Source organism: Molothrus ater, chromosome 5, assembly GCF_012460135.2.
Source record: "Molothrus ater isolate BHLD 08-10-18 breed brown headed cowbird chromosome 5, BPBGC_Mater_1.1, whole genome shotgun sequence".
NCBI classification, from domain to species: domain Eukaryota; kingdom Metazoa; phylum Chordata; class Aves; order Passeriformes; family Icteridae; genus Molothrus; species Molothrus ater.
In genome coordinates, this window is record NC_050482.2 from 34732546 (window position 1) to 34755950 (window position 23405).

At 41.6% G+C, this 23405-nt stretch overlaps 2 protein-coding genes across 4 annotated transcripts in view; one reads left to right on the top strand and one right to left on the bottom strand.

Moving 5' to 3' along the window:
- The first annotated feature begins 1003 nt into the window (after positions 1 to 1003).
- MDM2 (MDM2 proto-oncogene) lies at positions 1004 to 18391 on the top strand. Of its 3 annotated transcripts, XM_036400399.2 has the most exons (12): positions 1036 to 1054; positions 1438 to 1514; positions 1605 to 1674; positions 4003 to 4077; positions 4446 to 4579; positions 4744 to 4793; positions 6016 to 6083; positions 6233 to 6326; positions 8890 to 9050; positions 10042 to 10197; positions 11560 to 11637; positions 13146 to 18391. In XM_036400399.2, exons 3-12 carry the CDS (start codon positions 1609 to 1611, stop codon positions 13713 to 13715), a joined length of 1452 nt encoding a protein of 483 aa, XP_036256292.1. In that variant the 5' UTR covers positions 1036 to 1054; positions 1438 to 1514; positions 1605 to 1608; the 3' UTR covers positions 13716 to 18391. The 3 variants fall into 3 exon arrangements, with proteins under 3 accessions (XP_036256293.1, XP_036256292.1, XP_036256294.1); XM_036400400.2 differs by lacking the exon at positions 1438 to 1514 and having other exon boundaries at positions 1004 to 1054; XM_036400401.1 differs by lacking the exons at positions 1036 to 1054; positions 1438 to 1514; positions 1605 to 1674; positions 4446 to 4579 and having other exon boundaries at positions 4002 to 4077.
- A 1407-nt stretch (positions 18392 to 19798) lies between these two features.
- The window catches only part of CPM (carboxypeptidase M), a 28124-nt gene continuing 24517 nt past the window's right edge, over positions 19799 to 23405 (bottom strand). Inside the window, exons 6-9 of the mRNA XM_036401030.2 lie at positions 23137 to 23307; positions 22170 to 22322; positions 20990 to 21138; positions 19799 to 20345 (exon numbers count right to left, since the gene is read on the bottom strand). Of these exons, the coding sequence (XP_036256923.1) occupies positions 20106 to 20345; positions 20990 to 21138; positions 22170 to 22322; positions 23137 to 23307 (713 nt within the window). The 3' untranslated portion in view covers positions 19799 to 20105. The remainder of the gene's footprint in view (positions 20346 to 20989; positions 21139 to 22169; positions 22323 to 23136; positions 23308 to 23405) is intronic.

Here is a 23405-nt window from a genome sequence, read left to right on the forward strand (position 1 = left end):
TCCTTCCTCTTGCATTTTTGTGTAGATGGAGTTTTCTCCTAAGAATGAAATTAGCTAGCTAAGGATCTCAGGGACTGGGGTGCTGGGTGGAAAAGAGCAGATCTCAGACTTTGCCTGCTGCAGGACATTCTTGACTCCACTAGAAACAGATTTCTGTTTGCCTTGAAATCCCAGCACTAAAAGGAGGTGAGCAGGCTTTGCAAAATTCTGGCAGCTTCTCGGTTGTCCCTCACTAGACCTTGAGCTTTATGCTCCAGAGAGATAACAAGGTCATCTTGAAAATCCATCGTCACACAAATATCTGGATTTAAACCGTTGCTGGAATTTTTACAAGGTGCCATGGTTGCTGAGAAGCTCAGACAAGTCCAGGCAGTTATCCACTGCTTGTTTGGACAAGTTAGTTGTCATGGAAAAGTAGCATTACACTCCTTCTGCTCTAGCCTATCTTTAAACACTGTCTGCACCACTCATGCTCTCTGGAAAAAGCTTTTCATTATCCAAAAATAATTTCAAAACGTCATGGGCAAAGAAAAAACCTGAGAATTAGAAAAGGCAAACTAAAAACTAACCAGTTCGAGTTGAAGTGTAGCAACTATAGTACCTGTGAAAGTAACATACTTCCAAACGCCCTACATTTGAAAGATTCAGAAAATTGTAGAATGGGAGATGACAAAGAGCATAGGACGACAACGTCCAATTATCTTTGGATGCAAAGTTTTCTCCTAGTTCCATTTCTTAACCACCTCTGGAAATAAAACCAACTTGGAAAGCATGGGCGGCCGCTGAAGTGGAGCTGGTGCGCAGAGGCGCTGCTCGGCCTGAGGCGGGCGGCGCGGCAGCCCCGGCCCGGCCTGTGTCGCTGCCGGTGCGCGGCGGGCGGGGGGCGCCTTTCCCTCCCGGGGCCGCTCCCCGCGGCCAGCGGGCCCAGGGGGCGCTGCGGGCACCAACATGGCGGCGGGCGGCGTGCGCGGCGCGCCCGGGCCGCGCTAGAGGGCCCGGCGGTGCCGGCGCTCCGCCCGCCGCGGGCCGGGCAGCGGAGCGGGCGTGGCTGGCGGTGCGTGGGGATCGATCGCGGCTCGCTCGGGGGCCGAGGGGGCGCTGGGGGTCTCGCCGGTGGCTCGTGGGGCCCTCGGTGCTGGGGGGAGGGGCTCCCGCCGGGGGAACGGAGGCAGGCCAGGCCAGGCCAGGCCAGGCCGCGCCGGGCGGGCGGGTGGGTGGGTGTGGGGCGCGGGATCGCCGCTGTTCCTCCACGGCGCCGTCTCTCCACGCCGCCGGCCCCCCCCCCCGCGCTCGGCGGCCGCGGTGAGTCAGCGCGGGCCGGTGGCGCCCGCCCGCCCCCCGCGGTGAGTCGGCGGCAGCGCTGCGGGTCATGCTCAGGCATGTCGGGCCGAGCCGGGCCGCGGCGGAGCTAAGCCCTGACTTGCCTCCTCTTGGCAGCGCTATATAAGGCCCGGCCCGGCCCGGCACAAACACCGCCGCCGGAGTCCAGCGTGCGGGCTGGAGCAGGCACCGAGGTGAGTGGGCCCCGCCGGCCTGGCGGCTGCCGCCCGCCCGGGTTGTGTCGCTGCGTGCCGCGATCTGAGCTTGTTCTCCGTTCACTGCAGGCAAATGTGCAATACCAAGATGTCCTCCCTTTCGGATCCCTCTGTCGCCGCTTCGGAGCAAGAGGCGCTGGTCAGTAGCTGCTGGGCGCGTGGTTATTTTGCGTGCTTTTTGCAGAGTTTTTAGCGGCTAATTCAGAAGAATCCCTGTGCTTACCGAGCGATGGCTGGAGAAAAGCCGAGAAGTCCAGCCAGTGAAGGTGGTTCTCTTTGGTTCTGTAGGAAGCAAATTTTCAGCGTATTTGAGAGTACAGGGTGATGGTATAGGTCTAGAATGTTTCCTGGAGACGTTTGATGTTTTTTGCTTTCTTTTAATAAAAAGAATCCTATAATCCGATTTGATAGTGGTAAGTATTTTGGGTGGTAATTGTTAAAGATCCTATAGCTGAAGAGCTTTGGAAAATCTCCATCGTACAAAACATACTCTTGGTGAAATAATGGGAAGATTTTCGACTTGTGTTATGGCTTTGCATTTCTAGGCTTTCCATAATACAGTGACAGTTCTGCTGTTTTGTCCTTAGTTTTACTGAGGATTGAAGCCTTTTACACCTGCAATGCAAGTTACAAAACTGCATATGTACAATGATGGTTGAACTGAATTATCTTGTGTAGAAGGGTTAAGCTTAAAAGTGTGGACTTGACAGTAGAACTTCAAAAAAGTGAAATTGCAGAACAGCAGACTGTTCAAAATTGATTTTTTTCATTTGGGTCTTCCTTTTTTTTATATCATCATATTGTGATATTACTGTCTGCTGTCAGACCTGCACGGCTGCAGAACTTGGAGGAGACAGGAGGAGAGGGCTGGGGAGTAAAAGTGGGCTTAGGTGTGGATTCAGTTTTGAAACTGTGCCTTGCTATGCTTAACTGTCAGTAGTACTTGAATAAGTTTTTGTTTGCTTCCTTTATGAAACTAGTATATATGACACATGTTCTAAATAATTCAGTTCTTAGGAGGGGGTGAATGGACAGCTAATGTTGTCCACGAGTTTAGTTATTTTTTTCATGATGTGTAATTCTTGCAGCTAATATCTTGTTAACTCACTGAAACTTATGTTGGTTTTAGCGGATCTTTGGAATGGAATGAAGGGTAGTTCCCCTCCTCCACCCTTCCTCAAACATTAATTCCTTGTCTCATGATATTTTATTCACACTTCCCTGTTTTGTTTTGTTGGGTTTTTTTTTTTTACTTTCTGTGTGTTTATTTTTTACATTTTATGCTATGTAATATATCAGGATAGCTAAATATTAGCCTGGTTTTAGAATGGTTACACTATTGTTAAAGAGGTGACTCTGGAATATACTGCTCTGGGAGCATCAGTGGCTTCACAGGCTTTGCTGTTGTGGCAGCCCCTGCAGCTTGTTCTCATCTGCTGCACTGGTGCTGGCTCAGCTGTGTGGGACAGTGCAGTTCGTATGTATGTGTGGGGGAAGTCATTTTTCTTGTTAAACTTTTCCTTCCTCTGCCTTGGAAATTGTCACAGACTGACTGCAGATTAAACTGCTGGCACGGTGACTGGGTGGGAGGCCATTGCAGAGGTAGGAGTGAGTGAAGTATGACAGAAGGGACAGGGTCTGCTGGTGCCAGCTAAGAAAAGTCTTCAGAGGTAAAGCAGCCCAGCTGGCAAATGCAAAATCAAAATCTCAGAAACTGTCACAGAAAGAGACTAAGAAAGAGGTGGACCAGTGTTTTATGACTTGCACTGTGGACCTAGCAGTCACAGAGTTCTGTTTCCATCCTCCCTCCCCTTTGGGAGTTGTGGTAATGGTTAAAGGAGTGAAGCTGAGTTCCCCAGGACCCAGCCCTGGACTTAGAACTAATAAACAAATTCTGTAGCTCCAGTTAAGGAGTTTGTATTTACCAGTATGTTGAGGTTTAACCCCCTGGCCAACTCCCCTGTTCATAGCACTAGGCCTGGCATTTTGTGGTATGGAATATCCCCTTGGCCAGTTCAGGTCAGCTGTGCTGGCCATGTTCCCTCATGGCTTGTGCACATCCTCACTGGCAGAGTGTGGGACACTGAAAAGTCCTTGATTTAGTGTAGCTACTTAGCAACAACAAAAACTTCAGTGTGCTGGGAACATTATGGTTCCTCTAAATCAAAAACACAGCACTGTAGCAGCTACTAGGAAGAAAATTAACTATCCCAGCTGAAACCAGGGGACAGTGAAAGACTGGGGTTTGAGCTAAGATGAACAGTGTATGAGAAGTTTAGTATGATTTGGTTCATAATATTTGCTTTTAAGTTTGAACTTTGCAAAGTGAAAAACTTGAATGAAGATAGGTTTTAATGCAGTTGTATGTTTGCCTATCAGATCAATACAGAAGGAGAAAAACAGCTGGTATAAATAAATGGGTTTTTTTGGTGAATAATTAGTGTATTTTTTCTCCTTTCATACACAGGTTAAACCAAAGCCACTGTTGTTAAAATTGTTAAAGTTAGCTGGTGCTGAAAAGGACACTTTTACTATGAAGGAGGTGAGAACTTTTAACCACTAAAGATAGACTACAGTGAGTACAGATAGATTGTTTTGGGTTGGGTAAATGGAGGGGGGCAGTGTTTTTCATAGTGTTTTTCATGTCTAAAAATTGAGATAAGACAGTGTTTATTCTCCTGCTGAATTGTCGTTGGGTATTTAGCAAGTTTCTCAAAAATCTGAACAAAAGTTTCTGGTGGTTAGTAGAATAGTAGTGTTCTTCTGGAATGATGGATGAAAATCTGTCAGCTCAAATAGAGTTTTAGGCAGAGTTTGAAGAGTAAATTTCAATGTATTTAATATGCTTTGTCTCTTACACTTTAAGAAATAACCTGGATATTTAACATCTGTATTTAATTTATTTCACAGGTAATATTCTATATTGGACAATATATTATGTCTAAGCAATTATATGATGAAAAACAGCAGCATATTGTACACTGTGCAAATGATCTCCTGGGGGAGTTATTTGGAGTAACAAGCTTTTCAGTAAAAGAACACAGGTAAAAAATGGGATTCTTTTCTGAGAGTCTGGTTGGGAAATAATGAAGACCATCATGCATATGTCCCTTTTTTAACTCTTCTTCGCATCTTCAAAGATGGTAAGCTCTCTTTTATGGTTACATGTAGCTAACTTGTATCATCTCTTTCTTTATCCCTATTTAAGGAGACTATATTCAATGATTTCCAGAAATCTGATAGCAATCAATCAACAAGGTAAGCTAGCTTAGGAGGGTGATTTGTTTGGGAAACAGCAGTAGGGAAAATAGAATTTACATAATGAATCTTGCAGGCACTGATCAGATAACAGTGAGCTATCCACTATTAGCTGTTTGGCTTTGCTCACTATAGTCCAGTGCAATCACAAATGGTGAACCAAAGCACTTGTTTTTTCAGGAGGAGAAAAAAATTGGGTAATTTTATTGGACTAGAACCAGAAAAAACAGAGAGCTGAACAAAAAGGCTACTAAATTACAAACTTAAGTAATTTGCTTGTATTTGTTATTAATAAAGCCTTCAACAACATACCAAGTTTTAATATGAAAAATAAGCTTCTTAAACTTATGCCAGCAATAAGATTAGGGCAAAGCCTCTTTTTTGTGTTAAAGTTCTGTTTTAATTTTCACAACTGAATGTGAAGTACATTTAGAGCTGGTCATTCTGAGCTATACTCTGCCCTGTTTTAAATGGGCTGTATACTTTTAAGTATCTTAGTGGTGATGTTGTGGATAGCCACTCCTTGAATGCAGAGTTGTTATACACAGTCCTGCAGTATAAAAAATGCTCAGTATAGCTGTAATTTTTGCCTAATATGGCGTCTGAAGCAGAAGTTAAACAATGGAAACCATTTTGTAAATTGGCCTCTAAATCTCTATAAAGACACCCTTTGTTTCTGATTTTTCCTAAAGGCAAGTGTTCAGCTGCTCTCTTTGTCATCCCCATTGTTAAGCTTGCAAACTTAAATTTTTCTTCCAAGTATTTTTTCAGGAAAGACTCTTTATTAATTCAGGATCTGTCTGTTAGTAAGCACATATCTTTAACAACAGCTAATTTTTCTTCTATTGTATGTCTTTCTAACTCAGGGTTCCTATAAGACAAGTAGTAAAAAGCACTTTGGAGAGGAGCAAGTAATTACATTTCCTGCCTATATTCTTTCATATCTGCAGAATCACAGTTTATGCACGGACTTCATTTGAAGCCATTTGTAACAGAATTCTGAGCTGCTTTCAGTTGACATTTCTTCTTTCTCCTCACATTTCCACTTCAGTAATGTTACAGGGAAGGTGCTGCACACACCTGGAAAACAAAAGAGCAGTGTGTTTTTTCCATTGTTGCAAAATGTCTGGACTTTAAGTTTTACTTAGAATTTACTTTTTCAGCCTGAAATTGAGTTTTTCTGCTATATTGTATTATGAGTTTTATTTTGGTTTGGTTTCAGACTCTACCCTTGGCGACACACCTGAGGATGATGCCACATCTCAGCTTGAGGAAGAAAATGTTGTTAAGGTGCTATTTTTATTTTATTTCGATAAATTTTCCGAGTTGTACATTCTATTCAGTTTTGCATGATAGTGTCAATGGTTTAATTTAGTAAGTTAATTCTTGAGTTTTACCTTATATTTATGCTCAGGCTTACTCAGTATTTCTGTTTTCAGGAATCTAGGCAAGAGTTAGAAGAGAACCAGACTTCATCAAGCGTGATTTCCCGACCAACTACATCTTCTAGGAGGAGGACACACAGTGAATCTGGTATCTGCAGATTTATGATGCAGAGCTTTCAGTAGCATGGCCACTTAGAGGGAAAAGCTACATTCTCTTGCCTTGCTGACTTGAAAGTTGCTGGCAAATACTACTCATATTTCTCTGCTTATCTAAACCAAAATGTTCAGTCTGAAAGAAAAACACAATTTCTTGCATTGCTCCAGTGTCATGTTACTGTTTGGATGTCTAGAATTGTTAGTAAGATGATGGAATAACTTACGCCACGGCTCTGTTAAACTTTTTCACATCAGCAGAACTTTATCAGTTGTGTTATCTTCATTATGAGAACACTTTTTTTTAATCTACTGATACCATCAAATTAATTTCAATTCCCTCTGTAGACAGCCACAAAATTTGAAATTTTGCTTGTTCACTAAAGCCAGTTCTTTGGATTTCAACTGGTTGGAGGCAACAAAGGTGTGGTAGTAACACAGAATGATTTTGGATACATTCAGGTACCTCACCATTAATCAAGCACTTGTTAAAACATCTGGTGACCTAAGCATCGTATTTGCCTCCCCTTTGTCTTTACTGTGGTTATTCAATAATCACTGGCAAATACATTTTCAAAACACAAAATGTTTCTTCTGATAAGTAGCAATAACAATCTGGTCATTGTACACCTGGTTTAGTTTCTCAATGGAAGTGTTCTCTACAGTTTTATGTAAATATTCTTCTGTGGAATTTCTTACATTAGTTTGTTCCATCACTTACTGTCTTGCCTCAAGACTAGGTGATGCACTTACCTGGGCAGTGATAACCTTCTGTCACTGCATAGAACTTCCTTTTCTTCACTTGCTCAGGAGCATTTTTCAGTTCCTCAGCTTTCAAGTAGTATTTTTTGTGTCCCTCATAGGCCACTGTTACGTTAAGTCAGTCCCAAACCAGTGCTGCGTTGCTGAGCGGTTTGCACTAAATTAAAAGAACATTTTAATGTTGTAACTAAAACTGATGAAAGGATGGAAAGTCTTGGTTAAACATCACAACCTGTAATATTTAGGCATGGCACAGATCACATAAGGTCCTGGGTTGTGCTTACTTATTATAGGTTTGATTATTAACTCTTGCCTTGCATCCATTTATTAGTTTGTTACAACCTTAAGAGTTCTTTTAATATAGTGTTTTTATATACACTTTTTTTCTAATTTATAGGAAATCTTCCTTTTAAACCACTATTCTTGTTAAATTGGGATAGTAGTGGCTCCTTTGGAGCCCCTTAAATAGAGTATAGAGACCTTGTGGTGATACAGTATCAGTACGGCATGGAGCCATGACAACTAAATGAGGACAACGATGGACAGGAGCAACCTTTGGGCCTGGGGGCACCAAGTTTGGTGGGGCTCTCAGGGCGGAAAAAAGAAAAGAAAAGAAAGGGGCTGAGCCAAGAAGCACCAAGGGAGAGTAAGAGAAGTCTCAAAGTATGTACAAGTGTTTTGTTCTCCTTTTTTTTCCTTTTTGTTTTTTAACAATGAAAGATTCAAGACTTGAAGACTTGTGGATTGTCACAGTGTGATTTGCAAGGCGAGGGAGAAGGTGGGCAACAGAGGGTTGGGTGCAAAAGGCACCTGTTGGGGAGTCAGCAGGCTCGTACCGAGGCCTCTTGAACCAAAAGTGGTTGACATCTTGGGAGGTTTTCACTCCACTGCACTGACATGCTGAATTTGCAACACATTTTTTTATAAAATTGTTTTTTACCAAATGCTCTAGAAGTCAATGGAGCTGAATTTTGACTTACCTACCCCTAAAATGGCGTGCCCTTAGTCTTCACGCTGCTGTAGGTGATTGTTCCAAAACACGATGTATTTACGAAGCATTGTCTTTCTGCCTTCAAACCAAGCATGCTTTGTAAGCAGAGCTTAAAGCAATGCTTTCAGAGTTCAGCTTTTGCATAGTATGTCTTTAAAATTTTCTTACTAGGGTGTGATGAAAGTTCTAAGAGCTTGTTACAAAAATCTTGTTGGGTAAATACAATTACATATAGCGCAACTATTCACTGATAAATATGTTGAGGTGTCTGAAACTTGAAGAACCTGAACTTACCTTGCTTAGCACAAGGTGTTCTGTATGCCTGTGAACTGAGAGCTAATTGCTCTATCTCCCCACAAGTTCTGGGGTGGACTCCACAGCCCTCTGAAAGTGCCTTTCTGTCTGTTGCCTGTAGAGGGAGTGAGGACAAGTAAGATTTAATTGTATTTTTTAAAATTAGGAAGGGTTTAACAAGTTGTGTGTGGAGTAAAAATTCTTTTAAATTTGTGGTTGTCTTCTCTGTGGAGACTGCCATTTATAAGTGTACTGATGATACAAGTGGGGAAAGCCAGCCCCTGAAATACTGGTTTCAGAAATGTTTCACACTGTATGGATATAAGAGTTATTGTGTCTTTTTAAATAAGTATTAGTGTCTTTTTTGCCCCATAAAAAAAAATACTGTAATATTTTACTTTACTAGATTTCTTTGTAGTAAACTGTGTTTTAAGCTTCTGTTTAGAAAATTCAAAACTGCACATTGCATAGATGTTTTTGAGTAATAAAAAAAATTCTTGACTATGCTCAGAAAAAAGTTCTTCAGATGACCTGCACAGTGACAGAAGAAAGCGACACAAGTCAGAGAACATTTCGGTGACATTTGATGAAAGTCTCTCATGGTGTGTAGTCAGTGGTCTGTGCCGTGAAAGAAGCAATAGCAGTGATTCAACAGATTCTCTTTCCATTCCTGTAAGTCAAAATAGAAAAGTAAAGTATTTTTGTGGTACAAATTTTGCAAATGCCACAAGTGCAAACATGCATCTGAAAACACAATGTTCTTAATTAAAAGCAGCAGTGCCTTCAGTGGTGTCTGAGGAAAGAAAAGAGGTTGAAAGAAAAGTAGGTGTGTGGGTGGAGTGGGGTTTTTCATAGGTCTGCTGGCAAAGCTGAAGTGAAATTTTTAAAAATATTAATGTTGAATGTTCTTTAAAAACCAAGATCCTCGCTACTTGCACAGTATGGAAAAAAGTCAGACATATTTTGTGTTTTAAAATAAATATTTCTTAGAATGCTAAGAGACAAAAAGAGTCATAGATATTCCATAATTCAGTGTTAGATGTTAGTTCTGGTACAGCTTTGGTAACTGTACCCAGTGGAATGGGTGCTGATGGTGCATTGTATTAATTTGCCATGCCACTATTCAGAAGTTTTGTATTGTTTTTAGCAAACACCAGGGCAAATTTGTGGTTCAATTAAGTCATGAAGAGCTGAACTAACAGTATTCCTAGTCACATACTGTGTTCTCAATTGACAGCACTAATACTGTATTTTCAATCTTCATATTTTGTAGTTGTTAAGCCGTGATCTCAGATTAAACAAAGTTTATGAGAATAGGGAATTTAATGACACGCAGCCAAAAGATACCATCTTCTTGCATCTCTTCTTTCACTTTTTAGGAGGGACTTTCTGAAATAATGACTGCAGCCTTTCAGCTGCCTGTAGGCTGAGTGCAGTTTCTTATTAGGGCCAGCAAAAGGCTTCCAGACCTAGCTTTCTTTTTACCCACCTATAGTTTGTTTATCTCATTAAAAGTACTGTGTCTCACAGCAGCTGGTCCTTTTTCTTCCATAGCTAATTATACTGAGTAGTACAGTTTTATCCTGAGAGTTGTTTTATCAGTAATCTTATGTATATGGACTGGTGAGGTTGAATGTGTGCTTTCTTTTTTTGTTTTCCTCAGGATCTTGATGCTAGTTCATTAAGCGAAAACTCAGATTGGTTTGACCATGGTTCTGTATCAGACCAGTTCAGTGTGGAGTTTGAAGTTGAGTCTATTTATTCAGAAGATTATAGCCATAATGAAGAAGGGCAGGAGCTAACTGATGAAGATGATGAGGTACTATCTGCTTTCCTTGTTTGACCCTGGGGGGAGGGGATGAGAAGGAAAAGGAGTTTCAACATGAAAAATTCCTGTAAGTTTCCAAGGAGAACTCTGCAGGTATATTTGCAAACTGCATGTACTGGTGTCACAATCTGCAGCCAGTTGTTCATTAAATCAAATTACATGTTGGTGCAATTGGGTCACCTTTATACAACCCACCAGCCAGCGACTGAAACGCTGCTGAGGCTTTCTGCAGGCTCTGAAAAGGGCTGGATAGGAAAGTCTGGGTGCTTAACTGCTCTCACCAGCTGTTGAAGTCTGTGGCAGCATGTGTACTATAGACTTTCTGCATTTTTAATTCTAGAAGTCCATGTTGAGCTTTGACAACACTTGATACCAAAGGAAACCTTTCTGAGTAACTCTTTCCAAAGGGATATGTCCAAGTTTTTTTGCCTCTATGAATGTAAATGTTTCATAGAGATGTTGAACCAAAGTTTTAGGAATCTTCATTAGTAAGCAGGAAGACAGAAAAATTGTGATTACTGCAATTTTCAAGAGATTTCTAGAATGTCCGGAATGAAGTGACAACGTATGTAGGGTTTTCTTCCTGGGTTAGTTTTCTGTTATTTTAGAGAGGTTAATCAGCTCATGGCAAGATTAGGTGAGTACCAGAGGCAGAATTCACCAGGGACATACATGATTGTGGTAACTGAGAGGCTGAATGGGACTGACTGTACTGATGTACGCCAAATTGTAGTGTAGAGCAGAGCTGCACCCTGAGAGAGGATGGTATCTTGGAGGAGGAAAGCCCCTGCTCCAGACAGTAGTTTTGGGAATTGCAGGATGGCTGGTGTTCAAAGGGGCCTCTGGAGGTTGTCTTACCCACCTGCCCTGGCTCAGGCAGAGCTGATTGCCCAGGTCCATGTCCAGGTGTCTTGAATATCTCCAGGGATAGCTTTGTAGGTGCTCAGGGCAACCCATGCCAGTGCTCCTTCATCCTCACAGTGAAAGGTGTCTCGTGATACTCAGAGGGAACCTCCTGTGTTTAATTTTTGCTAGTTGCCCCTTGTCCTGCCACTGGACACCACTGAAAAGAGCGTGGCTCTGTGTTCTTGATGCCATCCTTTCAGGTATTTACCCACATTGATCAGGCACCCTCTGCCCTGAGCCTTCTCCAGCTGAACATTCCCAGCTCTTTTAGCCTTTCCTCACATGAGAGCTCCTCTAATCCATTAATAATCTTAATAGTCCATCCCTGGAGACTCTCCAGTAGCTTGCTATCTGAAAATCTTAGCAGGTTAAAAATATTTGCGTTTTTAATTAAATGCCAAAAGCCAGTTATATATACATATATATTTTTTTTTTAATTTAAACCAGGTTTATCAGCTGACTATTTACCAGGATGAAGATAGTGATGCTGATTCATTTGATGAAGATCCAGAGATTTCTCTAGCTGTGAGTAAAAACTTGTCTGGTGAAGCATCGTAAGTTGGGTAAACTGACATAGAATAGATCAGGAGGTATACACTAGTTCTATTGCTACCCGTGATTTTTTAAGAATTAAATTGACTTTGTCTATGTGTGAAGGTTCCAATACAATGTTTTAATTACTGTGATTATTAAGGAACCTTGGGGTTTTTTTTTAAATGGGTAATAAACTTCCTAATTCATTTAAAAAACCCCCATCCCACACTAATTTACCATTTCCTTGACTTAACGGAAGGAAATTATTTGGAGCCTAAATCTGACTTTCTACACAAAATGGAAAAAAATTAAAATCTTAGTCATGTACATTTAAAAAACTCTCCCTATAAGTCAGAATACCTAGTTTTATTGTCCAGCTTGAATGAAGGTGTCTGTAACACAGAGATGTGAAGGCAAGCCTTTTTTCAGAACAGTACTCTAAAAGAGGCCTTTACTACATTTTGTGAGACCCTTCTTGAGGTATGGAAGAAATTGACAATCTTGAGGCAAAGTATGGAGATGTTTGTGAAAAAACACTGCATTCTAATTCTAGTGTGTCCTATCACCTTACTGATATTTTTCACATTTGACGCTTGAATTAGAGCTATTTTGTTGGAGCTGTGAAGTGTTCCAGTCCCATGATAGTCTGTAGGATTGAGGGACTTGGTGTGTTAAAGACAGGGCTGGCCACCTTCTGGAAACATAGTGCTGCTTATGTGTAGGAAAAGAGACCTGTACATTATTTTTAGGACTTAAAATTTGTTTTATAAGCTTTTGACGTTACTGATGTTTTTCAGGACTTGGCTAAGTAAGTTTTGGGTTGGTTTTTTTTTTGTTTGATTTTCCCTACAGCTTGCATTGTTTCTAAGAAGGGTCTCTGTCCTTAGAAGCAAAATGTATTTTTAACGAAATAGCGGTTTATTTTCTTGTAATCCATGGAATAACCTCTGAGAGGCAGATGCACCACTTTGTTTTTGCCCTTTTATTTTTTTCCCCTCTCCCCCCTTCCCGTCTGTGTTTGCCTTGGCCGAGGTTGCTGTGCTGTGGCTGTGTCGGAGCGCTCTCTGCCGGCCGCTGTGTGCACCAACAGCGCAGCCAGCCGCCGGGAAAGGGTCCCTCCGTCTGGAATAGCTCCTGTTGCAGGAGTCCATGGACCAAAAGATGGGAAATTATGACCTTTTTAACGAGTTTTTCATGAGGGCCGCTGAAGAATTTTGTGGTCTTGTTTCTGCAGTTTTGCATATGAAGTACCGAATTGATCTATTCATAAACCTATTGCAAAACAAAGGAAAGCCAGAGTCCTTTTAAAATAAGAACCAATTTAATCTAGAATTGTAAAATGGGGCCAAAACCACTGAATGGAATTTTAAAATTGTAAACAAGTTGATAGCTCAACATAATAATTATTTTGGCAGTAATAAATTGTTTATAATGTCTGAATACTTCAGTTGTAAGTGTTCCAAGTAGCTTAAGCTGTTCCAACCTTTGATTCACTAAAGGATTATTGGAAGTGTCCCGAATGCAATGAAATGAATCCTCCGCTTCCACGACATTGCCACAGATGCTGGGCCCTTCGTGAGGATTGGCTTCCAGATGAGAAGAGTGAGAAATTGGAAAAGAGCAAATTAGAAACCTCCTTTGCTGCAGAGTCTGGAGAAGGTTTTGATGTTCCTGATTGCAAGAAAACAAAAATGACTGAAGATAAAGAACCAGCTGTGGATGAGAATGAGGATAAAGCGATACAGCTTTCTGAGTCCCAGGAAAGTGAAGGTTATTCCCAGCCATCAACATCAAGCAGCATGTTCTGCAGCAGTCAGGAGGACTTCAAGGAACCTGAGAGGAGAGAAATGCAAGACAAAGAGGAAAGCATGGAATCCAGTCTGCCTGTTACCAGCATAGAGCCGTGTGTCATATGTCAGAGCAGACCTAAAAATGGCTGCATAGTACATGGCAAAACGGGACACCTCATGTCATGTTTTACCTGTGCAAAAAAGCTCAAGAAGAGGAACAAACCCTGCCCAGTGTGCAGGCAGCCCATACAAATGATTGTACTAACTTATTTTAGTTAGACATGTGTTGACTGGAAAGCAGCAAAAGAAACTTCAGAAATTGGTTAAGAGAGCAAGAGATTATTTTTGTATGCTTATTGGAAAATTAATATTTTGTGTCTCTTCGCATTCTGTGTGAAAAATAATTGCTGACATAACTGCACTGGAGTTATTAAGAGGTTTGCCTAATGCTCATAAGTCAACTTGGAGATTTTAAATCCCTCTCAGTAGAAGTAACCAGGTCCTCTAAACCACCTGCCTCTCCAAGTGTTTTAATGTTCCATGCAAGTTAGTGACATTTGTTTTATTGAATTAAATACATGCATTAAAACCCCAAATTCAATAATTGTTGGAGGAGAGACATGTTGAAGTGTGTGTTTCTGCAAATTCCTCATTTAAGAAAATATATGATTATCCAGGTTCCAGTTTTTGTTGCTTGGTGAAAACATAAGGCTCAATCAGACCCCTCTAACTAAGTGCAGCATGAAACGAGTCTCGACAGACAAGGTTAATGAAGGATATGCTATGAACTGTCATGTCAGGTAGTAGTAGGGGACAGTTGTTTTCTTTTTCTGCACTTGTCTCTGACTTAGCAGAATACATTCAGCTGCATTGCTACATTCACTGTAATAAAAATAGAAAAGAAATTCCCCTTCATCTGCAGACACAATTAAGCTGTGCAGTTCCAGTTCACATTCTTTTAAGTGCAGTAGTCTTTCCAACTCACTGTTCTTATCTGTATCACGAGAATTCTGAAAATCTTTTGCAAGGTGCTGGCTAATTCAAAGTTGGTCTTGTTAGACCTGTCCTTTACTGCTTTTAGCTCTTGTCTCCTCACTGTACTTTGTCAAAAACTTGGTGAAACTTACCAGTTCTGTGCCCAGGGAGTCTGCTGCTCTGCCTCAGTTCTGGGGGCCTTAAGGCAAGGTAGAGTGTGGGAGCCAGGATGCAGTAAAGATCACTCAGCTGCCTTTCACATGGAGTTTCTGTACCCTGTGAGTGATACTTACTCCTTTGGAAAACTGTGTTACAAGGGGACTTGTATATTTTTAGTACCTTTTATTTTTACATGTGGTTGTTGATTGTCTGACCAATAGGGAATGGCAGATAAACAGTCAGAGGAGTGCCAAGAGTGGAGATGTAGTTCAAGTACAGGAATTGTGCAGTGTTACCATCTTACAGGCTAAGGCTCAACTGCTTCCCTAACACCAGCAGTATAAAATTGCTAATGCCTGTGAGCTGGCACTCCTGCTCTCCTTAACTGCAGGGCTGCAAATGCCTGGAAGTACTCAGGAAAAGGACATAAAGAGATACAGGAAAGACTTAGTAAGTCTTTGGTTGTGACTTGGTTGAAAAGTAGTAACTTTATAGGTAAGGACTGAATTATTGGGATCATTCACATTTTGTTCATACATTTGAGCTATTTTGTTGCCAGTAAAAGATAGTGGTGTACCGAAGTTCTAACATAGTTCATTTTAAGTAAACAGAATATAAATGCCAGTTGTATTCATTCACATTCTTACTTGCACGTTTCTTGCCTCCTTCAATTTGTAAAGGGACATCAGGTAGCTGGAAGTTATTGGAAGTTTTTTGATCAGCAGAAGCCTTTAATGGGTTTTATAGGATTTGATAATCCTTCAGCCTCAGATAGAAAAGTCCTTTGGGCAGATAGCTAATTTTTTCAAAGAGAGATACTATTACAGAGCTACTTGCCCTACTTTGCACTTTCTATTAATGTTTTTTTTTAAATTTTTGATTTGATAAACTTAGGTGCTGTGAGGCTTGCAGAGGCTCTTCATTGCACCTGCAGGTGAGAGAGAATTATAGATGTGTGTATGCAGAAGCATCAATAACATGGGGACTGTACCTAAAAAGTTTCATCTTGTTCTTATGAAGCTTTGTCCACTGCGTTGTGTCCCATGTCCTCCCCTCTCTCAGCACGATGCCTTCTCTGCAGGGGCTGCCCTGGCTGTGTGACTGCATGCTGGGGGAGCAGCTGTCCTTATCTTCTTCCGGTTGGGACAAATTGTACCATCCCTCTCGGCATTCCTTTCCAGTCACATGCCTTCTTTTGCAGAGAATAGCCCTGGAAATACCTTCCACTGGCTACAATGGGGAGGAAATGGGCCATTTTCATTTCTGCATCTGCAAATCACTGAGTGTTTTGGTTTGAGTTACATTCTATGGCTTAATATTATACTTAATGACTTCTAGTGCAACCTTGAATTGTTTGGTGTGGGTGCATGCCTTCCAAATGGAAGTGATGGGAAGTGATGCCTGTTCCTGCTGGGGACACCGGCAGGCCAGTGCAAGTGCAGGGCTGGTGCTCGGGGCTGTGTCTCAGTGGCTCCGGCTGTGGCCTGGAGCCTTTGGCTCTGCCTCCACCCTGGCTCCCGGCCTGGCCGTGCTCCTGTGTGGGCATGAGCAGTGAGCACCCTGCTCGTTCTGGCCCCTAAACACTTTGGTACAAAACTTCAGAGATCCTTATGTAATATCACACACGTTTTAATCTTTAATTTATTGCTGTTTGTAAATATACTTGTGCTCACAGTTGATGTTTTGAGCTCTAATTTATTGAATTAGTCTTACTGCTACATGTGTAGTTATATAAATATGCTTATTTAGTAAATCACAGGCACAAGAGACTATTTTAAGAAATGTAGCATTAAAATTCAGAGAAATACTCATATTATATTGAGAAGGGAGATTTATGGCTATGGATTTTTTTTCCTTCCCTTAAAACAACTTCTGCATTGAACCTCAACAAGATTTATTGAATAGAGAAGGTGCTGGTCCAACCTCAGCATAGTGAAAATATTTTGGTGGTGTTTTGCTTTCCTTTGGAATGCTTTTGCATCCCTCAGTACAGGCAAGGAGCTGACTGACTGCTTCTGGGTGCTGGTAACATTGGGGTGATGATCCAGGAGATGCAGGATGGTGGTGAGAGGCTTTCAGGTTAATTTGCAAAGGTGGAAATGGCTTTTGCCTTTGGGCACATGACCGTGAAGGTTGCAGGGGAGGCCAGATGCCCACAGGATGCGTCTGTATGCGATTTTCAGTAATTTTCTTAGTCTCTTCCTCCTTGCACATCAGGTAGACAGTAGTTATGTACAAATGGTGCAAGGACTTGCATTTATTTTTTTTAGAAAGTACAACAAACCTACTTGCTGTTTAAATACAAATCTTTTAACTATTTACCTATTTGTTAGTATTGCCATTATATTAGTATTGAAATCCACCTCACAGCAGCAGGATCATGGGCTGTGCTGTCCTGTGCCTCTCCCCTTAGCAGATGATTTAGAAAGGGTAAAAGTGCTTCAAAATGCTCACTGGTGAAAAGCTTACATTCCTTCTAAGAGTGTGGTACGATTTTATCAGAGTTCTGTTTGCTGCACATTTGTTCAAATGTCGCTGTCTCTGAAGTGTCTGTGGGTATGAAGATTTTTTTCAGATTTTTTTCTCTTATGACTAATATGAGGAAGAGAAAAATTCCTCGTTCTTACAGAGAGTGTCAACAAGAAGAATTGTTTCAGAAAAATGTATCTTAGAAAAGAGAGATTAGAAAATTATTAAGACCCTAATGAAACTGAATAAATAGGATGGAAATAGGGGTGAAGATTTTTTTCTTCCCCATCTTAATCTAAGGCTGCTGTTGTGTTGGGGTGTAACTTTAGGTAGAGTTTATCATTTTAAAGCAGGTAATTTATTCAGCATATTAACTTGCCACACACATGGTGGGGCAGGAGTTATCCCTTATCCCAGGAAGGTACAGCATTTTGTTGTGCAACATTTGGCCTGAAAAGGGGCATTTGCTGTTGTGAGGGTTCCCTGTGGGGAGGATTATATTGGACAGTTGATGGGACTTGAGGAGAGGCAGCGTTGTCATGGAGGGGCTGTAGGGCAGCCTTGGTCCTGCAGCACAGCAGAGCCTTGCTGGAGCATCAGCCCTCTCCTTTCCAGGGGATTACCTGCCCTACCCTGCCTTTCCAGCTCCTCCATACCAGAGTCCAAGGCACATCTTGTTCTTTAAAGGTTGCACAAGCAAAGCACAAAACCCAGCTTAAGGTTTTAATAGTGGATTGTATTTACCGAACATGAAAAATTGTTGCTTTTAACTACAGTGTGGGGGTTTTGTTAGGGTTTTTTTTTAGCATAGATGCACTGAAAGCTTCAAATGAATGGTTCTTTGGTGTATCTAGAGCTATATTATACATGTGAAATTTGTCAGTGATACTTAAAAAGGTGGTGGCTCCCCTATTGAGTAGATGTTTTAGCTTAACAGCCTGCTTTTAAAGGATGGTTCTTGGTCTTGAGCCATATAGTGGCTGTCAGGATGATGATTACTTACACCTAAAATACCAATAGCTTTTCTAAAACCAGAGTCTTTGTTGTCTGACTACACACAGCTGGGCTGACTGTTGAATAGAGTAGCTCATAGTGAATTTAAGTAACTATGCAACATGCTTTCAAGAGCTTGACCTGGTGCATTACTTTCCAGCTACCCAGTGCATGTATGATCACAGTCAGTAACCATTAAAATGCAAGTATCCACTCCAATTGCACACAGTATAGACCCATTTATGAGGAGTTCCACGTGTGTTGCATTTATCTTTCAGTTTTCAGTTTTTCCTTTTCTGATGAAAATTGAGTACTGTGTTCCATTTAAAAGCTTTAAATAAAGATTTGTTTATATACTCCATGGTGCTTTTTTTTTCCATGTCAATTACTTGATTGTTAGAAGTTCTAGTACTTTGTTTTCACACAGATTCTTACTTTTGTGAGCCAGCACACAGGCTCTTTCTGCCCCCACTCAGCTGCTGGACTGCTGACTTCTGTCAGATTTCTTTGGTTTGGGAGATTTTAACTCAAGGAATCTCTCGTTCTCCCTGCTACAAGTGGCAGGAGCAGTGATGGGATTTAGTGGATAATTACTTCTCTGTGCGGTAAACAACCCACAGCAGATCAGAGGGTGAGGAAAGGTAGAAAATGCAAATGGATATGAGGAAAACATTCAAAAACCAGTCTCTTGCACACACAGCCCTCATTGCTATTGGCATTGCCGTTTCGAGTTCTGAAGTGGATTTGCACACTGAATGTGGCTGCCTGGCAGACAAGTGGCTGCTGCCCAAGTGCCACAGCCCAGCTGGAAGGGCTTGGTGTGACAGGCACCAATGCCTCAGGAGAGATTTTAAAAGGCATTAAAGGATTAACTGAATTCCTGCATTTTTTATTTACTGTATACAGGAAAAGATAGATGTTTCCAAAGATAATCTTTGCTGGTTTACTTTTGAAATTGCTCAAGAAAATTACTGGCAGATAAAGCTTTAAAATAAACACAGGAGATGGTACTAACTGGCTTTTCTTGAAAAATTTTCTGTTAATTGGGCAGCTTCAAAGGGCTCTGAAAATGACTCGCAACTGGCCAGGCAAAAGGAATCTGCTAATCCTGCCTGCAGTACAGGCTAGCCAGGGGAAGGCTGAAAGCACCCTCTGTAACTGGAGCTGGCTGGTGCCTGGCTGGTGTGCCTGCCAGCTCCTGGCATGGCTGTTCAACAGTCCCAACAGTGGAGCAGCAGGGCTGGGAGGCTGTTGAAACAGTACAAAGCCATTGCTAAAACTATTCAAAGAATTCTGAATTGTATGCGGTTCTGTGCCACAACAAATTCAGTTAAAAATGGACACGGTATAAAGCTGTCAGTGACTCTTCCACATTGCTTTCAGCAGCTCTGCCGTAGGAGAACATGGTTTTCAGAGCCACAAATTCCTCCCTTTTCCCTGTTGGTGTGGATTATCATCCAGCTTCCATATCACGGCCCTTTGGTAGATACTCACATTTCATTTTCATCTTCTTGTCTTAAAACATGTCTGTGTCACTGGCCTTTACCTCATTTGAGCCCTGAGCCGTCTCTTCTGTCCAGGTAAGAAAGAACATATATAGAAATGCCATTCTTCATTTATAGCAGTGGCTTTATTATGAGAAATTAGTATTGAGCTGATGACTTACAGTCGTGTGGCACCTGAGCTGTTGGCTCAGTGAGGAACCTGAGCTTGCATGAAACATTGCAGAACAATTCTCAATGTTTTGGAATTTGGGAAAAAAAATCTTCAAAATGTTTTTGTATTTTCTGCATCAAAATTCTACAGTTATCAGCATAGAGTGTCTGAAATTTCTTCAGAGTAAAATATTTACATAGAAAAATATGATAGTCTGTTACAATTAAAAATATGTCTACTATAAGTAAAGTAAAACATTCAATTGTCAAACCAGCATTTTACAAAATACAGTAAACTTGATTGTGAATCTAAGAATCTGGTTTATAAAAACATACTTTTGTTTGCATATACAATTCCTTCTCTGAAAAGCCACATTTGTGCAGGAAGATTTTGCCTTTGCCTTTGTCATTCCTGACTTTATTTGAAAATTGCAAGCACAACAGTCATTAAAACCAAGAGATGTACGGTTGGTTTTACTGCGGCTGAAGCCCGTGTGAGCTCTTGGTAGAGGGGAGTTTTGGGACATGAAGCAACTTTTGAGCTGATCTTTTCTGAGACCTCTGGGAAAGAGAAATCCTGTTTCACAGCACTGAAGTTTCCAGTGTTGTCAGGTATTTCCACTGTCTTCAGCATGGATTTAAATCCTGGTACAGTAGCCTAGGAGCAAACACAAGAATTCTTCCTTGGTTTGAAACACTGAGTTCCAAGTGTGAAACAATATTTACACTTTAAATGTACAGGGCAAAATGTTCTAAAAATACATTTGAGAATGTGGACTGGGAAAAGAATGAAGTTTCCATGTTATAGCAATAAGACTCTTGCTGTACAAGAGTCAGAATCCTGCAGTGATGCTCAAGCATAAGCCTTTGGCAACAGGCAGAACCTATAGGGCACGGATGTTTGGACTTCCACAGAGAAAGCATTTTCACCCAAGGAAATGACAGTCACCCATGGTGGTGTCAGCCCCTGCTGCAGATCCCAGGCTCCACCCTCTCACCCTGCAAGAGCTCCGTGGTTTGTTTCAAACACCTCAAGCTCCTGTTGCCGTGCTCCAGACTCATCCCAGCTGGCTCCACCACCAAGGTCCAAGGAGTGCTTATCTCTGGACACTGAGGACTGCATCAAAAAATTTCCTTTCTGCTGACTAATATTTAAATACATAGTCTTTTTAAAGTCTGCTAGAGTCTTTACAGCTTCTATCTATGACTTGAGCTGCTCAGCTCACAGCTGAGCTGCAGTCTCACTGTGCTCAGGACCTCAATGCAATTGGAACCAATATTTCAGTAAGGCTGCATACTCACATTGATCACATATGTCCCAGGCAAAAGGAGAAGGAAGTACTCCCCTTGTTGATTTGTTCTGTAGGGGCAGACATGTGGCCTTCCTTTGGCTTCCACGATGGCGTTGGGAATAGGATTCCCATTCTTATCAGTAACTTGGCCTTTGACACCTATGAAAAAGGGAGAGGAGGGAAAGATCATGAAGTGTAACTGATGAACCTCCTTCTCTGAGAAAGGCAGACTGTTCTGTTGCTGCGTGCCCTCAAAGGCTATTTTGCCACTTTTCAGCACATCTAGTACTAGCACTAGTCACTTTGGCCTTGCTCAAGGGAATTAAACCAGAAAATCCTTGGCTGTTGTTGTTAATCGTTTACCCTCATGTTAAATTAGAAAGCAGCATTGTAATCTCCTAATATTCCAAATCTCATTTGCTGAAGGTATCATACACACTTACTGTATGTCCTTTACTGAAGGGCTTCAATCTTCCCTACAGGTTTGGCAATTTTTGCACACAAACACACACACACATCCCCCCCTTCTTTTTTGTGATTTAAAATAAGTCAGCCTCTTGTCTAGTATTTCCCAAAGGCAGAATACCAACAATGTCTGCTTATGAAGTAGTTTCCCTTAATTCCCACACACCATCTTCAAGGCAACACAGGCAGAGATAAAACAGCAGTCAGATATTTAGGGCAACAAAATGCAAGATAAGCAACAGTTTTGTGCAAACTCTCCAACTCATTGTAAAGCACCACAGCTTCACTAAGCAGTAGTTCTCTTCCAAATGTGAAGTTGGATCACACCTAGAGAAGCCTTTCAAGTTTACAAAATCCAAGCAGCAAAGACCATGACACGAGTGCTGAGGACACATACACTTAGAGACCTTTGAAATTATTATTATCCCAAGGCTGCTCAGGAATAGAGGGGAGGGGGGGAGTGCATGGTCAGACAGCCCCCAGGGCCAGCCCCTTGCTCCTGCCCCAGCACATTTTAACCCCTTGCACACCTGTAGTAGCCCCTCGCCTGACACACTTGTAAGTTCTCCTGCCTTACCCACCCCTGGCTTTGTAGCACTTCCTGTTCAGAAGCTTCCAAGTTACCACCAGATCTGTCCCCTGTGAGCTGTGACACTGACCCAGCTGCTGAGGAGTTCCCTCTAAGCTGGCCCCAGTTTTCTCTCTGCCCCCACTCCCATACCCACCTAGGTGTACTTGTTTGATATATTCGATCAGAGCAACTTTGTTGTCTCTCCAGAACTTTCCCAGCTGCTCTTCTGGAGGATATTTACAGCATGACAGCTCCAGTGTAATTTCAAAACACTGTCCCCAGACATAGTTGTAATCTTGCATTCCACCTTAAAAGTGAAATAAAAGTGTTTTCAGCTGCAAAGAAACACTAAGGTCAAATTAAAAGACAAATAGGAGAGTTAAAATGTTGGTACTTGCATCATACCTGTAAGAGAAGTAATTCAGATAAATTATGCCTCAATGCCACACTTGTATTTACTGCCTCCTGTGAAAAACCAACTTAATAATTAACTCTAGTTACTCATAGAGTGTTGTTTTCTAAAACATACTTCATTTTGGAAATGATGATGATTGTGGCTGAGAAAGGATGGGTCTTTGACTTCATTCAAGCTTTTCCATCTAAAAAGGGACAGTTAGGCTGGCATAGGATTTGCCACTGCCAAAGCCATTCCAAGACCCTTTTAAGTCTTTTAATACAATGAAAACAACATACACAGTGCACAAGCCCCATATTCTATTTGGCTACACATAAACAATAAAGAAAACTTTTATTTCCCTAATTAAACATTAAAAAATGGACAACATTTGAATAGAAGATTGGTTTTCTTTCTGAAAGAAGATCTTGATGCCAAGCAGTGTGTGCACATATGTAACATATACAGCTACTGCAGGCCTTAAGCAAGGGCACAGAAGCAGGCAAACAGCAGTGCCTGCCTCATTCACTTGTGGAATTGCTGGCTGGAGGAGTCTGAAAACATCCAGGTCCCACTCACAGAATCTGCATGAATGAGTTGACTTGCTTCCCTCATCAGCCCTCTACTCTGACTAAAATCACTGCCCTTTCATCATCAGAGACAGCGGGAGAAAGTGAGAAAACATCTTACCAGGAGCAGCTGCATGAAATATCAATGACATTCTTACCTTCCAGCTGGTACCAAGAGAACCCGTTGGTAATACCTTCTGGGAAGGTTTGCCTGTTGTCACAGCCTGTCCCTTTGTACATGCTGGCATGGTTGGAAGAATAGGTTTTTGCCAGGTGAATAAAGACATCATCATCTGGAGATCTGCTATAGCCTTTCAAAGAGCCAGTAACTGCAGAGTGAAGACAGCCATTGTGCAACTCTTATTACTGGTAAAACACACAGTGTTGGCTTACATGCAGGATAAACATCTCCCAAAAGGCCATATCA

Coding starts and splice junctions, on each gene's coding strand:
- MDM2 (XM_036400400.2), top strand. CDS start 1,609: ATGTGCAATACCAAGATGTCCTCCCTTTCGGATCCCTCTGTCGCCGCT. Junction 9,051..10,041: donor CAGATTCTCTTTCCATTCCT/GTAAGTCAAAAT, acceptor TGTTTTCCTCAG/GATCTTGATGCTAGTTCATT. Junction 11,638..13,145: donor ATCCAGAGATTTCTCTAGCT/GTGAGTAAAAAC, acceptor GATTCACTAAAG/GATTATTGGAAGTGTCCCGA.